The sequence below is a fragment of the Choloepus didactylus genome, chromosome 18 (assembly GCF_015220235.1).
Source record: "Choloepus didactylus isolate mChoDid1 chromosome 18, mChoDid1.pri, whole genome shotgun sequence".
Classification (NCBI taxonomy): domain Eukaryota; kingdom Metazoa; phylum Chordata; class Mammalia; order Pilosa; family Megalonychidae; genus Choloepus; species Choloepus didactylus.
The window spans coordinates 72,952,293-72,969,385 of NC_051324.1; the positions used below are offsets into that span (position 1 = coordinate 72,952,293).

The window sequence follows — 17,093 nt, forward strand, 5'->3', positions numbered from 1 at the left end:
CTTTGAGCCGGAGGTGCCGCTGAGCAGCACACCTGGGCACCTGGGGCCCTGAGCGTCTAGTCCTTGCTCTGCCGGCTTCGAGGTTCATCCCCAGAGAGGAATGCTTCACCGAGGGACACAGCCACGTCCACTGAGCTGGAAGCTGAGCGACATTGAGACACCGGGGCTACTCGTGCCCTGGGACAAATAGGTGAAGAGAGAAGGAGTGAGGGCATTGCCTGGGACAGGTGACTCTGATTGTTGGGGGGTGGGGGGAGGGAAAGGGGTGCTGCTCCAAAGTGCGAGGAGTATGCATGGGTCACCAAGGGACAGCCAGTGCTTCAGCGAGGGCGATGGCCTCCCCGGTGGGCAGGGTCCACAGGGCTCAGAGCTCTCCAGAAGGTTCTGATGGCCTTCCCAGGCCCCATACCCTAGCTGCTGCGATGCTGGCTGAAGGCAAAGAGAGCACGGAGTGGTGGGAGAGGGAGGGGCCATAAATACCCCGATGGCCTTGCAACTAATAGCAGAAACTAGGCTACCGCTCCCACCACATTTTCTCTGCTGTGTCTGGTTTAAGGCATATTTTGGAGATATTGGGGTTCGGTTCCAGATCACTGGAATAAAGCAAGTCACATGAATCTTTTGGTTTCCTAGTGCGTATAAAAGATATGTTTACACTATACTGTACTCTTTTAAGTGTGTGATAGCATTATATCTAAAAAACAATATGCATACCTTAATTAAAAGATACTTTATTGCTGAAAAGTGCTATCGCTTAAGCCTTCAGCAAGTCGTGTTTTTGCTGGTGGAGGGTGTTGCCTCAATGTTGATGGCTACTGACTGATCAGGCAGCTGAAGGTTGGGGTGGCTGTGGCAATTTCTTAAAATAAGACAACAATGACGTTTGCTGCATCGATTGACTCTTCCTTTCACGAAAGATTTCTCTGTAGCATGTGATGGTATTGGATGGCATTTTACCCACAGTAGAAATTCTTTCAAAATTAGTCAGTCCTCTTGAACTCTTCCACTGCTTTATCAGCTAAGATTATGTAATATTCTAAATCCCTTGTCATTTCAACAATATTCACAGTGTCTTCACCAGGAGTAGATACCATCTCAAGAAACCACTTTCTTGGCTCATCTATAAGAAGCTACTCCTCACCCGTTCAAGTCTGATCATAAGCTTGCAGCAATTTAGTCCCATCTTCAGGCTCCATCTCTAATTCAGTTCTCTTGCTGTTTCCACTGCATCCGCAGTTACTTCCTCCATTGAAGTCTTGAACCCCTCAAAGTCATCCATGAGGGTTGGCATCAACTTCTTCCAAACTCCTGTGAATGTTGGTATTTTGACTTACTCTCATGAGTCACGAATATTCTTAATGCAATCTAGAATGGTGAATCCTTTCCAGGTCCATCAGAGAAAGCATGGAATATGGCAGTTACAGCCCTATGAAAAGTATTTCTGAAATAATAAGACTTGAAAGTTGAAATTACTCCTTGATCCATGGGCTGCAGAATGGGTGCTGGGCTAGCAGGCATGAAAACTACATTCATCTGGTTGCACATCTCCATCTGAGCTCTTGGTTGCCCAGGTGCCCAGGTGCCTTATCAATGAACTGTCATATTTTGAAAGAAGTATTATTTTCTGACCAGGAAATCTCAATAGTGGGCTTAAAGTATTCAGTCAACCATGTTGTAAACAGTTGTGCTGTCATTCAGGTTTTGTTGATCCATTTACAGAGCACAGGCAGAGTAGATTTAGCTAATTCTTACTGGCTCTAGGATTTTCAGAATGGTCAATGAGCACTGGCTTCAACTTCAAGTCACCAGCTGCATTAGCCCCTAACAAGAGCAGCAGCCCATCCTTTAAAGTTTTGAAGCCAGGCATTGACTTCTCCTCTCCAGCTAGGAAAGTCCTAGATGGCATCTTCCTCCAATAGAAGGGGTGTTTAGTCTACATTGCATGTCTGTTGTTTAGAGTAGCCACTGTCATCAATTATCTTAGCTAAATCTTCTGGATAACTTGCTACAGCTTCTACATCAGCTCTTGCTGCTTCATCTTGTGTTATGGAGATGGCTTCTTTCCTTAAACCTCATGAAATAACCTCAGCTAGCTACAGAATTTTCTTCTGCAGCTTCCTCACCTCTCTCAGCCTTCAGAGAATTGAAGAGAGTTAGGGCCTTGCTCAGATTAGGCTTTGGCTTAAGGGAATGTTGTGGCTGGTTTGATCTTCTATCCACTAAAACCTTCTCCATATCAGTGATAAGGATATTTTGCTTTCTTATCATTCATGGGTTCACTGGAGTAGCCCTTTAAATGTCCTTCAAGAGCCTTCCTTTGCATACACAGCTTGGCTAACTGTTTGGCGTAAAAGGCCCAGACTTCAACCCGTCTCAGCTTTTGACATATGTTCCTCACTAAGCTTCATTCCTAGCTTTTGATTTAAACTGAGAACTTGGACACTTAGAGACCGTTGTAGGGTTATTAACTGGACTGATTTCAGTATTGTTGTGTCTCAGAGAATAGGGAGGCCCCAGGAGACGGAGATGGGGGAACGGCCAGTTGGGGGAGCAGAACACACACACATTTATGAATTAAGTTCACCGTCTTATATGGGTGGTTTGTGGCGCCCCCAAACAATTACAATAGTAACACTGAAGAGCCTAGATCCCAGATGACCATAACAGATATAACAATAATGAAAGAGTTTGGAATATGGCAAGAATTACCAAAATGTGACAGAGATGCGAAGTGAGCACATGCTGTTGGGAAAATGGCACCGATAGACTGGCTCATTACACATCGCCACGCACCTCCAATTTGGAAAAAATGTACTCTGCAAAGTGCAATAAAGTGAAGCGCAATAAACAATGTGTGCCTGTGTGTTACACAAGCGTTTCCTTTCTTTCTTCTTCATTTACTCCACTGTTGTGCCCAGAGGAGCTTGGTGCTGGTGAACGTGCAGTGAGTCCTGGAATTTTCAACTGTCAAGGGGATTGTGAGGGTGTGGAAGGCACGGAGGGGAGTGGGGGGTGTGGAGGGGAGTGGGGGGCATGGGGGGAGTGGAGGGTACGGAGGGGAGTGGGGGGCGTGGAGGGGAGTGGGGGGCATGGGGGGAGTGGAGGGTACGGAGGGGAGTGGGGGGCGTGGAGGGAGTGGGGGCGGGGGGGGGACAGTTGGGAGGGGAGGGTCGGAGGGGAGTGGGGGGTGTGGAGGTGAGTGCGGGGGCATGGGGGAGTGTGAGGGTACGGTAGGGAGTGGGAGGGCGTGGTTGGAGGGAGTGGGGGGCATGGGGGGAGGGGAGTGGGGGCGTGGAGGGGTAGTGTGGGGGCATTGGGGGGAGTGGAGGGTACGGAGGGGAGTGGGGGGCGTGGAGGGGAGTGGGGGGCATGGGGGGGAGTGGAGGGGTACGGCGGGAGTGGGGGGCTGTGGAAGGGGAGTGGGGGGTGTGGGGGGACATGGGGGCGTGGAAGGGGGGAAGTGGAGGGCCACGGAGGGGAGTGGGGGGCATGGGGGAGTGGAGGGTACGGAGGGGAGTGGGGGGCGTGGAGGGAGTGGGGGGCACATGGGGGAGTGGAGGGTACGGAGGGGAGTGGGGGGCGTGGAGGGAGTGGGGGGCATGAGGAGGAGTGGAGGGCACGGAGGGGAGTGGGGGGCATGGGGGGAGTGGAGGGTACGGAGGGGAGTGGGGGGCGTGGAGGGGAGTGGGGGGCATGGGGGGAGTGGAGGGTACGGACGGGAGTGGGGGGCGTGGAGGGGAGTGGGGGGGCGTGGGGGGCATGGGGGGCGTGGGGGGAGTGGAGGGTACGGAGGGGAGTGGGGGGCGTGGGGGGCATGGGGGGCGTGGATGGCAGTTCTGCCAAGGGGGCTGGCCTGGAGCTGGGTGCAGAGGGTCTGGGGGGCTTGGGAGCCTGCCTGGAGGACAGGGTGAAGCTGCCCTCACTGAGGCAGGAGTTTCGACGTTTCTGTTTTTGGTTTTTGAAATCCAAGTGGGGAAGGAGGACAGGTTGCTGGGTGCCCGCTGCTGTTGGGGCCGCCCCGTTTGGGCCTCCCCCCTCACTGGGCGAGCCTCGTGCTGCCTCCCCCTCGGAGGCCCAAACGGTGCTGGTGCTGGTTCTCTCCGGCCCTGGCAGCGGGGCGGGCACGGGACCTGAGCTCGGACCAAGCCGATGGCCCCTGGGGACTCTGTGCCCGATGAGTTTCGCCTGAAGAAACAGGGACAGTTGAGAATCTCACCCCTGTCGGTGGTGGCGTCTATACTCAGGCGACTGAGCAGAGTCCCTGGGTGGCCTTCGGATCAGACTGCCCCTGGCATCCCAGCCGCCCCTACACTCCGCGAGTCACCCTTATCCTTTTGGCACATCCCTCTCCCCCCTGACTTAACTGCATTGTGGGCGTCTTGGTGGTGGTCAAGCACCCTGTTGATGGGTTGTCAGGTTGCTTCCAGTTTTTCATTCTTGCAAACCACCCTGAGAGGGGCGTCCCTGTCCCAGCCCCCACGTCCACGTGCGAGGAGCCACGGGGAGAGATTCCTGGAGCTGCCACATGCCCCCACCCGTCTCCCAGGAGGCCCCTGGTCCTTCCCCGGCAGCTTCGGCCCTATGAGCCGTCTCTTCCCAGAGAACCGCTCCAAAGTAGGGCCGTCCCTGGATTTGACCACAGCAACCTGTGGCCCCACCCCACACGATCGCCATCTGGGACACCGCGATGCTTGCTGAGGTCCCGTCGACCCGGCACACCCCGGGCCCCGAACCCCGTGGGGACACAACAACACTTTCTGCATGAGTGACCCCACACGGGGGCCCCGGACAATTTTAATGATCAGTGACAAGTGAGAACAGTGAGCTGGGAAACCGAAAGCGGACGTGGGGAAATTCCACAGCGACCACACTCAGCGACCCCGTGGGAGAGCTGGGAGCACTCGGCCCCCTTGGTGAGCAGCAGCTGGAAGCTTCCGGGGGTTTCTTAAAGCTCAGGGCTCAACGGGAGCAGGGGAGACACCTGGTGGCCGCTGGCAGGAGGTGGCTGCAGAGAGGACGGAGGTGGAGGAGGTGCCCGCGGCCGCGGGGGCATTTCTGGCCCCTGGGCCAGGCCCGCTAGTCCCCGCCGGTGGAGTTGGTCAGGTAGGACGGGCGGATGACTGCCCGGAAGACGCTGAAGTTCCCCGCGGGGCAGGGGAAGAAGAGAGGGCTGCTGGAGCTATTGGGGCTCAGGCCGCTGGGGATCAGGGCTTTCTGGTCCTGGAAATCGGTGACACCTGCCACAAAGCCCCTGTCACAGAGCATCAGGGCTTTGTTTCCGTAGCCGATGTTGGCATCCGGGTAGCCGGACCTGCTGAGGCCCAGGACGGGGAGCTCATCCACGGAGCAGGAGATCCCGTAGTCCCAGCAGCTCTGGACGGTGGGGAGGTAGACAAGGGACCAGGGCAGGAGCTTGTCCCGGAAGATGAAGCTGGGGTGTTGAGGGGTCTGGAAAGACTGGTAGGGGTAGTACCCGTAGTGACGGGGGGCACGGGTGTAAGCGTATTTTCTAGCGTAGGGCTCATACGCTGGCCACGTATTCCAGGAGCCGCTGGTGACGGTGGCGCTCCAGGTGGCTGACGTGTAAATCCGGGGCTGGTAGGGGGCCGCGGTGAGGTTCAGGCCTGTGTGCTGGGCCAGCAGCCTGAGGGGCACGGTGTGGAACTGCAGGGCCTGCAGCGTCTTCTTCTGAAACAGCGCCTCGTGGCTCCAGAACAGGGACCCGTTGAACTGCAGCTCAAAGAGCTCCTCGGGCTGCATCATGGGGAAGCGGATGTGCTCCAGCAAGCCCTCCGTCTCCGCCGCGGAGGCGCCCCTCGCCTGGCTCCAGGCGTCCACGGCCTTCAGCAGGGCCAGCTCGCTGGGCAGGGCCAGCTCGCTCTTGGGGAGCAGGACATGTAGCAGGCCCAAGGGGACGCTCGGCCAGGCCTCGGCCTGGGTCAGGGCCTGGAAGTTCCAGGCCAGGAACTGCACGCAGAGCTCCTCCAGCAGGGCGTCCCGGGTGGACAGGGCGTAGGCATAGAGGTCCAGGGCCGTCTGGAAGGACAGGTCCTGGGGAAGGAGGATGGCAAAGAGGCTCCCGCAGAAGCTCTGCAGCTCCGTGGCCCCGCAGGACGAGGCGAGCTTGTGGAAGCACTTCACGGACGCCAAGGAGACGGTCACCCTTCGGGTGTAGAGATACCTGGGAGGGGCAGAGGTGGCGGGAGCTGATGGCCTGGCCTGGCCCCGTGTCCGTGCCCACCTCCCGACGCCTTTCCGTGCTTGCTGTCAACCCCCTGCAGATCCCCAGGGGTGCCACCCACTTCAAGGAATCCAAAGATGGATTTTTAGGGAGTGTTCAGCCTCCCTTAATGTATCTGTTGGGTAAACCCACTTTTTCTTATCTCATGTCTGCTTAGGGCAAAGCACACTATGTCTCCAAGGATGACACCCACGGCCGCCTTGTCCCTCATTAGTGATGGCACGCTGTCACCATCATGTGGGTCTGGACTGTTATCTGCAGGGCCTGGGTGCCAGGACCCACCTGTCACAGGGCATTAGGGCAGTTGGGGGGGGGGCTGCTCCTCCTTCTGGCACTTGCGCCCCTAGTCAGACCCTTCAGCGGGTTCCCTTGGGCATCTCTCTGCCCCCAACACCCTGGGCCATGCCCCGTAGTGCCAGCCTTCTCCCAGCCCATCCGTGAGCCCATGTGGGTAGCCCCGAGGCTGAGCTACTCACCACGAAGCTAGAGTGGGAGCAGGGACTGCTCTGCTGCTCCAACGTGTCCGGACCCACTTCTCAGAGTGGGAGGCACCGTGACTCATGGGATTGGAGCCTTCCAGAAGCCCCAGAGGAGTCTGTACACTGACCCGACCCCCGACCCCCGACCCCATCCACTGCATCCACTGCACCCCCCTGGGCCCAGGCTGCAGGGACCCGCCCGGGAGGAGGGAGGCCAAAGCACCATCCGTCATTCCTTCCTGCACTCATTTATTCCTCCATTCACTAAAATGCCGCCTGATTCCTCCTGTTGACTGCAAACTCAGGCACCAAAGGGCAGCTCCACCCTCTGGCCCCTGGCCACCCTCTCGCAGGTGTGCCCACCTGACCAGCGTCCTGAAGAGGAGCTGAGATCCCCCCACCCCACCCCCGCAAGCGTCAAGGCAATCGCCGACTGCTGGATTCTCATCAGCAAGGTGCGCTGCCGAGGGGCTGCCCCTGGCGGCTACAGAGGGCGGGCGCGCGGGGTGGGAGGCTGTCTTGGCTTTCCACTCCTGGTTCCGCCGGTGATCTGGGTCTTCTGAGGCCTTCTGGGCACAGGAAGAGGCCAAGAATTCAGGGCAACTGCCCGCTGTGGCCTCTCAGCCTTGGGAGTGCGTGCATATATCCGTGTGTGTGTGTGCACACGTGTGTGTGTGTGCACATGAGCACGTGCTGCCCATACATGTGGACGTGCATTTGCTCTGCATGCATGTGTTTGTGTATCTGTGTGTGCATGAGTGCGTGCGTGCAGGGAGAGAACTCTCCAGAGAACCGCCGGGCTGTGACTGGGGCCTGGGAAGGCAGGGTGGGTGCCACGGGCCATGCTCAGAAATAGTAAAAAAATCAAGCCTGCAAGGAGGGGCAGGAGACCCACCAAGCTTTTAGACTTGGCTAGAAAGAAACCATTTTAATCTGGTTTTAATTGCATTAACTTTTTTTTTTTTAAAGGTCATATTCAGTTATATAAAGCTCTGGGTCCTAAGAAGGGGAAAGGAAAATTTTCTTTTCTTTATAGTCATGATTTCAAAATACAAGTCCCTGGATGACTTTGCTGGTGGCGACGCATAGACCCTCCACGGGGAGGCCTGCAGGAGGCACTGTGCGAGCAGTCAAGGGGGGCTCCCCTCTGCTTTTTCCAGCATTGCCCATGGACACATGGACAGTGCCCGTCTCGTGTCTCCCCAGAGGCCCCGTGATGTGGTTGGGGGCCCCTGGGCAGGTGGCCCAGCCTCTGGGTGGAGGGCAGGGGTGGGAGATGGGCTGCAAAGACCCTCTCCTGCCAATGGGTGTCCCATAACACCCTCCCGCCCAGTGCTGGGACTCAGACACCATCCTCGACCTGCTGATCATGTCACAAAACAGGCTCTCCCTTCTTGTTGTTCCAGTGAAATCCACAGTCCACACTACCGTAAAAACTTCTTCAAGCTTACAGTACTGAGCGGTGACCCAGGAAGATTTTTCTATTGTGCTTTGGAAAATTGGTATATTTACATGTGTGCATTGTATGTGTGTTGATATACATAGATTGTGCTAAACGTGTTATGTGCATTGTACACTGTGTTGTGAGTGCATTGTGCACTTCTTGTGTGTGTTGTGTATTACACTGTATTGTGTAATAGTGTTGTGTGTGGTACTGCTGTGTGCAAGTGTATTGTGCACATTGCATTGTGTGTGCATTGTGCACATTTGTTGTCTGTGTTGTGTCACACTGTATCATGTCATATGTGTTGTGTGCTGTGTGTGCACTGTGCATATGTGTTGGTGTATATGTTGTGTGTTGGGCATGCTATGTATGCACTGTATGCTTTGTGTTGTGTTTGCACTGTTTGTGTGTTGTGTGTGTTGTGCACGTGTTGTGTGTTACATTATGTATGAGTTGTGTTTAGTATTGCTGTGTGTGGGTGTGTGTGCACATTGGTGGTTATGTGTTGTGTGTGCGTTGTGCACATGTAATATGTTACACTGTATTGTGTAATGTGCTGTGTGTAGTACTGCTGCATGCGTGTTGTGTGATGTGTTGTGTGTATACCCATCAGGTCCTCCTGCAACTGGGTCCCTTAACCCTGGAGAAGGTAGAGGATGGAGCCTGGGACCCGCCCAGCACTGAGCCCCCGGCCCCCCAGACCCCGTGGGCGCCTCACCTGATGAAGTCCCTGAAGACGGGCACGCACTCGGCGTCCACGCTCAGGGTGACGTTGCCCCCTGGCTCCGCGGCCAGGGCCTGCGCCTCGGGGTTGGTGGCGAGGATGAGCCTGTGGGCGCAGAGGATGAGCCTGTGGGCGCAGAGGCTCGGGCCCTCCTCCCCGTTCTTCACCTTCGCCTGGATGGTCAGGTCACAGCCCTGCTGGTTGTCGAAGATTTGGCCAAGGGCGTCGGAGAGCTCGCCGGAGAGGTCAAAGGTGTGGGCGCTGGGATCCGTGTGGGTTTCTAGGGGGGAGGGAACGTGCTGCGTGGGGACGGGGGGACACGTGGGCACCTGACCCTTGCTTGCCTGCTCCCGACTTTGGAGAAACACTGGTGTTCTCCAGGAAGTCATTTCTTCCTCTTTAAATTGCAGGAACAGTCCCTGCTCTGTCTGTTCAGAACAGCTCCTCGGAGACGGGGCACCAGCAGGCCTGAAAGTGACTCAGGGACGTGGCCCTGGTGGGTGGCGGGCGGCCATCTGCGGCCCCGGGTCCTTGGCCCTCTCCTCAGCTTGGCCCCCTTGGTTAGCTGTGTGCTCCCCAAAATTCCAGCAGCACCTCTGGCGGGGGACCCGGCCACCCTGGTCTCGGAGCCCCGGGCCCTATCCATTTTAGAACCACTGGAGCCATCTCACCTCCAAAGCCACCCTCTGAAACCACAGGCGTCTGCCGGGGAGACGGCCTGAAAAGCGTCCTGAGACAATCCGCTTTCAGAAGCTCCGGGAGCCAAGCCGCCTCCCTCGGGGGCTCCAAGGCCTTGAGGGGGCACATAAGGCTCCCGGGCAGGGCAGGGACCGGGGACGGGGTGCCCGCTCCTCCACCGCCCCCTTGCAGAGGCTCACCGGGAGCTGCTCCCATCAGTTCTTCAGAGCCCACAGATGGGTTTGAATCAACTCCGACATTTAAACCATCCCAGTTCACTAGTGGCTCCAGCCCTTGATCTGCCGCAGCCCGGGGCACTGAGGAGCCCCTGAACCTCCCGGCTGCAGCCTTTTCTCCCCTGGGGGATGCTGCGCTCCCCCTCCCTCCCTGCCCAGAGGCTGCCTTCTCTGCCCACATCCACCCCCGCCCCATCCAGCACCCGCTACACTTGCAGTCTGGTCTCCCGGCGCCCCCTTCCCAGGCCTCAGAGGCCTCTTGTTGGGCCCGGGACCCCCAGCTTGTGGCAGTGTGGGGCCCGCCAGTGGAGGCGCGTGGGGAGGTGCCTCTGGCCCCTGGTGTGCCAGCAGCAGGGAGAAGCAACACTGGCAGTGAGGGAGGAAAGAACAACGATACAAATCAGATGCCAGGACTGGGAAGTGCGGAGCCACGTGGGGTCACTCAGCGTGTGGGCTGGAGTCCGGAGGGCGGTTATAGGGACAGGCGAGAGATTGGGGCCTTGGTCCATCGAGGAATGCTTAAAGCATCCTTGTCCCACATCCTCAGCTGCACAGGATGTTTCAGATGAGAACTAGCAAAAATCAAACTTTGGCACTTAAAGAGAGAGGTCCCAAATACAGGGAAATCGCATGTATCTGGAACAGCTCATTGCCGGACAATCAGACTACATGAAGCCGTCCCGAAGCAGCTACGGGAAGGAGCCAGCGAGGAATGTGGATTTCTTTGTTGTGAGAAAGTAGCTTTCGGGACTCCAGGTCCTCTCATTTGAGAGGGGGCCGTTTGTTTGCACAGGTGTGTGGTCTGCAAGGAGGGTGCGTGTGCTGGGTGGGGTAGGGGACACGGGACTGGCAGCCCTTCCTGGATAGTGGCAAGACCCCAGCACATTTGGGGACCAGGGAGAGCCCCGGGGCTCGGGGCAGGCTGGCCCTCCTCACCGTTCGAGCAGACCACGCCGGCATCCCGCTCGTGCCCACAGAAGTTGTTCAGCCAGCCCAGGGACTGGCAGCTGGCCAGTGAGGGTTCATCCCCGACGCACTGGATCTCGTCCAGCATGATGGGACCGGCCCCTGTTGGCACACAGGACAAAGGCGGGGTGGGGTGGGGGGTCTCAGGTGCTCAGCCAGGGGAGGGCAGCCCCACAAGCAGGGCCGCACAGTCACACAAACGTTAGAGAAGAAAAAGAACATTCCGTGATCCTAGCATTCTATTAAAGTCATGCTTTGTTTTTTTACATCCCTCTCCGGTATGTTCAAAGATGCCTTTTCCCAGCGGTAATCATGATAAACATTCAAGTCTGGGTTCTGGTTTCTTATGATAACCTTAAACCATGAACTTAGTGTTCATCCTTATGAAGTTTAATGCCTGCATAGAAATTAAATCAGTAGAGTATAATTTATGCAACTGTCCCTATTGCTGAATATTCCGTGTGGTTGTTTGAAGCTGTTACGTGCCCAAGAAAAGCATCCATTTCTGTGGGTGTGGACCCATTCATTGTAAGTGGGATCTTTCTGTGACTAGGATCTTAAGGTGTGGCCCACCTCATTCAGGGTAGGTCTTAATCCTCTTACTGGACTCTTTTATAAGAGAATGAAATTCAGACAAAGAGAGAGAAAGTCATGGAGGCAAGAAGCTGAAAGCAAGGAAACCCGGAAGAGAAGGGGGAGACCCCCAGACGCCACCACGTGCCTGGCTGTGTGACGGAGGAGCCCAGGGTCGCTGGCAGCCGGTCTTCGGGAAGAAAGCATCATCTTGATGATGCCTTGATTTGGACGTGTTCACAGCTTCAAAACTGTAAGCTTGTAAGCTAACGCGTTCCCATTGTTTAAACCAACCCAGTTTATGCTCTCTGCTTCCAGCAGCTTAGCAGATGAGAACTTTCAGGTTATTTCCATTGGTTTTTCAAACTCACAGATACTGTCAGTGAAAAATTGCCCTGCATACAGCTTTTTCTTTTGGGGAAAATTGTTTCAAGAAGATGAATTCCCAGGAGTGGCGCTTCTGGGCAAGCGGGAATGGACATGGCTTAGCTCTTGACTCGCATGCCAAGGTGCTGGCAGAGCGTGAGTGGACGGGCTCCATCATACCTCAGCCCGGGGCCTTGGTGTAGTTTAAAGTGTTTCCTAGCATTAAACCAGCCGGCATAAGATTTGCACGTCTTTGCTGCCTGGCTGGGTCGTCTTAGGGGACTGCTCCTTTCCTAGGCCTGGGGCTGCTCTGCACACCTCTGCTTTAGGGGACCCGGGGACCAGCAGACCCTACCTGGCCCAAAAGCGGCTCCACCCAGAGCCTGGCTGGCATTCTGGAAGCCCAGGGCTCGGCAGACAACTCTGGCATCGTCCAGGTCCCACAGGTGGTCACACACCGTGCCCCACTGGCCTTGGTGGAAGATCTCCACACGGCCAGCGTTGGGGGCATCCCCGTCCGCCAGCCGCACATCTCCATCCTTCGCGCCTGCAGGAGGCATGAGTGAGAGCAGAGGTCAGCTGGTTTGGGGGCCAGGCCTCCTGGCTATGTGCTCCGCTGGGGTCCCGTGCTGGTCCCGGTCACCAGGGGATGACCTGCTAACTGGTTTGGGTTTGGCTTTTCATCCCCCGTCCATCGTTGAGGGGAGCCCACCCATGTGGGGGAATGGAAGATGCATATTGACAACCCCCGACACATGCCTAGGGGTAAGTTGGCCTGTGCTCGCCTTGGAGGTTGGCACCCTCTGTCCCATAGGTAAGGGGGGCAGGGAACCGTGTGCCCCAGCCCCCAAGACAGGAGGTGGCAGAACCCAAGGGAGAGTGGGGAAGGAAGGGGTGCCCAGTGGGTTCCATCCATGGGTGGCTGTCTGTGGCTTGAATGGCGGAAAGGTTGGCTGGGGGTGCTGCGGCAGGCCCAGGGAGTCCTGGGTCTGCGGTGAATGGCCCTGTTGGTGCCAACACGGTCAGGCAGATGCTGAGTGCCTGACTTCCGGGACATCTGTGATCAAGGACGATGCTCGGCTTGGGGCTGTGTCGTGTCTCCGTGGAACTACCAGCAAGAGGAGGGCCCTGGGGGCTCTCCAGTAAAGAGCAAGGACGGGCACCTGTGACTCACTGCCGAGTCCAGCCTGGGTCCCAGTGGCACTGACCTCGCCACCTGCCCAGCCGCCAGTGTGACGTGCGGTCCTGCTCTGTCCCCGGGTGCTGCAGGGCTTTAGGGCTTGCCTCGGGTCCCCTCCAGCACCTGCATCTCACCTGAGGCCCAGGTGAGCCCTTATCCCTCCCAGAACCGGGAGGACCCGGTCTAATCCCTGTGTCCCAGGCCGCTGGGCAGGGCGTTTATTTCCATTTTCTGCAAAGGAGGGAGCGGTGGTTGGGGGTGAGCCCACAGAGCAGGGACGCAGCCCACAGAGTCACGGACTTCTGCTCTGGCCACTTCCCCAGGGCTCAGCTCACCTCGGGTCCCCGCGAACAGCAGCCACATCCAGAAGAGCCGTGGGAGGGCCATGGCCGGGCCTGGGCACCCCCAACTCTGCAGCGGAAGGAAGGGGCAGAGGGAAGTGCGAGTTCCGGGCAGCCCTCAGCCCCAGGGCGGGTCTGGCGGGCCCTCCACCCCCTGTGCGGCAGGCCTGGGGGTGTGGGGCAGGGTGCTGCGCCCGTCTGAAGGGTGGTCCCAGGAGGATTGAGGGGGCGGTTGGGGGCTGGTTCTGAGCAGTGAGGACGGTGGGCAGGAGCTCAGAGGCAAGCGAGCCCATCTCAGACCAGGCCCCGGGGTCCTGGGTGGGGAGGGTGGGGGACACACAGGGCCCAGTGGGGAGGGGCCTGGGGAGCCTCCTTTATGAGGCGGCTTTATCTGGAGCTGGAGACAAAGAGCATTCCGGGTGGGGCATGCGGGGTGGGAGGGAGGGTGCCACAAGGAACTGTGACGAGATGACTCGAGCCAGGGGCAACAGAGGGACACCGCTGCGAGTGAGGGGTGCTGGGGGCCCCTTGCTGCCTGGACGGGGCTGACGGGGAGGAGGGCTGGCTGGGCCCTCCATGAGGCTGGAAAAGCTGAGGTGCAGAGAGGCTGGGGCAGGGGCAGGGAACCCAGGAGTTCTCACCATGTACCTTTATGACTCTTGCTTTACATCATCACCTGCAGTGGCACGTGGCCCCACCCTGCTCCCTCTCCCATATCATGAACACGTGAGCTGTCGAGCTGGACACAACAGCTAGGTTTCCTCTGGCTCAATAAGAAGCATGTGACACCCTTCTTGCAGTGCTCCCCACAGCTTGGGGACAAGAGCAGGCGGGGTGACATCAGTGTGGCACCCCACCCCTACCGCAGCCTTGCCACGACCCCTGGAGAAATGCCTCATTAATGCCCCATCCCACAAGTGAGGGAGCTGAACTCGGAGAGGCTGACTGGGTCAAAGCCAGGCAGGTGGTAAGGGACAGGCCCAACCGTCCCGCGGGGCCAGGACCTGTCGTGTGTCCCAGGAACCCCTTTAGTCCTGGGCCCCCCGGGATGCTCGATCACCCTAGAACAGACCTCACGGGGAGAGAAGAGTTCTCCTTGCCACCCCATTCCCAGGAGAGCCAAGGCAACCTGCTCTGATCACCCTGGGGCAGAAACTCAGGGCCAAGGAGAGGGAAGCCAATCGAGCCAGGAGTGCCAGTGCTGCCTCCCTTCAGGTGGCAGGGGCCATCCTGTTTTGCCCAATACCCTCCACAGGAAGGTGGGACAAGGCTGGCCATGACCCTGGGGGCAACTTTGTACAAACTAGAAAAAGGTGCTCTTGGGTCAGGTGGGGGCAGGCCCCCAGAATACACAGACTGGAGAGAGGGCCATGGGTTGAATCCCAGCCCGCTCACCTCTCTGGCTAGGTGCCCTTGTGCAGTGCACAACCTGCCCAACTGTGCACAGGGGCCCTGGGGATCTCTGGGAGCAGCAACGATGGTTCCTGGGCTCAGGAGTTGAACCTGTGTGCAGACAGGAAGGCTGGGTTCCCACTCGATGTGCTGTGGCGAGAGAGGGGCACCCACCCAGGAGTGAAGGACAGGTGCTTACCTGCCCAAAGTGAGTACCAGTGGCTGCCCTGGAGCCCTTGCCGCTCTGCGGGCCGGTCCTCTGTGGAGAACACCCTCCCAGAAGGGAGCGTGGCCAGGCTGGCCCAGGCCTGGGAAATGCTTCAGGAAACAGTCTGGTTTCGATTTCTAGAAACCACATGACGCCTCCTGCTGGGGTTGGCTGCTGACGGAATGCTCCCGGGGGCCCCTCTCCTCTCAGCTCCAACCAGGGTTTTGAGGACTTGATAACCTGCAGCCAGAGCAAGACGGGGACAGCCACTTCTGACTGTGAACGCTCCTCCTAGTGCAGGGCTGGCGTTTGGGGGAGCAGAGGGAAGAGGGGCTGGGCCTGCACCCTGCGGTGCTTCCTGGGTCTCATGGTGGCCACTTGCCTGTAAGCCTGCCCTCTGTAATTGCTCGACACGCCTTTGCTCATTGGGGGGCCCTGCCGTCTGCTGTGGCTGATGCTGATCACCCCCCTTTACAGAGGAGGGAATAGAGAACCCCAAACATAAACCAGCAGGCCTGGGCATGCAGCCTGTGAGGGCAAGAACAGAGTTCACCCGTGGCCTCTGATCCCAGAGAACCGTGCTTCCCCGGCCTCGGCCACCACGCTCCAGGCTTTGGGGACATGACTCACTCTGCCCCCTGGTGCGCATTCTCCTTCTACCAACAGCCAGCCAGCACCCCATTTCCCCTAGGGGAGCAGGCTCCCCTCATTCCCAGGCTGCATGGTCTAGAGAAGTCTCCACACTCCTGGGGGCAACTGGCCCAGGACTTGCTGGTCACCATCCCTCAGGTCCCACTGGCCGAACTGCTGCTTGCAGCTGCCGAGGCCCCCCATATCCCCAGCCCTGTACTCAAGAGACAAGCCCAGACATGAGGGTGAGGGGCAGAGCTGAGAGCCAGCCCGAAGGAGAGCTCGGCCCCAGGGCTGCGAGGTGAAGGGATGGACGTCCTCTTTTGTTTCTGTCGTTTGCATCCCTCGGTTCTGGATCAGGGCTATTTCCCTGGAACACTCCCAGGTTTTCCCAACGTGGTGATTCTCAAGCCCGGGTTGCACAGGAGGACCCCTTGGGAAGCTGTTAAAAGTCCCAGGCTGCACCCCAGACCAATGAAACCAGAATCCTGAAGACGGGCCCCAGGCATGGGCATTTTTAAAGCTCCGCAGGTGGCCCCAACGAGCAGCCGATGCGTCGTTTCCCCAGCAGCTTATGGTCTAGGAGAGCCCAGGCAGACCAGTCAGTGTTTTCCCCAAGATGTGAAGTTTGAGGGGGCCACATGGTTAACCTAATCCCCTCTGAAGAAACTGAAAATTCAGGGGAGAAGCTGTTGAAAATCTTCAGAACGGATGAAGGAGCCTGTGGCGTCTGAAAACCCCAACCACATCGAGCTCCTCGGTCTGCCCAGCAGTGCTGACCCTGAAAACGGTCACTTCTCAGAGTCTCAAATTATTTGTACCCAAAGTGGCCAGTGAAGGGCAGGGAAGATGGCACAGGGATGCGGAGGAAGTCCTCTGGGAGGACGTTGGTGGAAACGTTGAAAAACTAAGGTGGCTTCGTCTTCAGCCCCAGAATCCTGGGAGGTCCCGAGTGCCCGGGCGAGTGAAATTCACTCTCCAGAGAACACAGGGCCTCGGATCCGCATCTGCTCCCCGGGGCGTGCAGGAGTGCTCCAGCCTCCTTAGACGCCCATAAAGGATGTGTTTCCAGGGCCTGAGACGACAGGCCTGGGAGCAGGAGAGGGGAGGCTCTGTGTTAAAGCCGCAAATGCTGTGGAAAACTGGGGACCAATTGTGATAGCATCTGTTCTAGTTTGCTAATGCTGCCGGAATGCAAAACACCAGAGACGGATTGGCTTTTATAAAGGGGGTTTATTTGGTTACACAGTTACAGTCTTAAGGCCATAAAGTGTCCAAAGTAACACATCAGCAATCGGGTACCTTCACTGGAGGATGGCCAATGGTGTCCGGAAAACCTCTGTTAGCTGGGAAGGCACGTGGCTGGCATCTGCTCCAAAGTTCTGGTTTCTTTATGGCTTTCTCCCAAGATGTTCCTCTCTAGGCTGCAGTTCCTCAAAAATGTCACTCTTAGTTGCTCTTGGGGCCTTTGTCCTCTCTTAGCTTCTTCAGAGCATGAGTCTGCTTTCAATGGCCATCTTCAAACTGTCTCTTGTCTGCAGCTCCTGTGCTTTCTTCAAAACGTCCCTCTTGGCTGTGTCTCCTCTTCAAAATGTCACCCACAGCTGCACTGAGTTCCCTCTGCCCATCAGCTCA

At 57.5% G+C, this 17,093-nt stretch overlaps 1 protein-coding gene across 2 annotated transcripts; it reads right to left on the reverse strand.

The window, feature by feature from the left end:
- Positions 1 to 4,758: 4,758 nt before the first annotated feature.
- LOC119513548 (galectin 3 binding protein) lies at positions 4,759 to 15,068 on the reverse strand. Of its 2 annotated transcripts, XM_037808861.1 has the most exons (7): positions 14,820 to 15,068; positions 14,624 to 14,731; positions 13,223 to 13,298; positions 12,063 to 12,254; positions 10,739 to 10,870; positions 8,883 to 9,168; positions 4,759 to 6,181 (listed from the first exon to the last, which is right to left on the reverse strand). In XM_037808861.1, the coding sequence occupies exons 1-7, from the start codon at positions 14,976 to 14,978 to the stop codon at positions 5,077 to 5,079; spliced, it is 2,058 nt and encodes a 685-aa protein (XP_037664789.1). In that variant the 5' UTR covers positions 14,979 to 15,068; the 3' UTR covers positions 4,759 to 5,076. The 2 variants fall into 2 exon arrangements, with proteins under 2 accessions (XP_037664789.1, XP_037664790.1); XM_037808862.1 differs by lacking the exon at positions 14,624 to 14,731.
- Between the last annotated feature and the right edge of the window lie 2,025 nt (positions 15,069 to 17,093).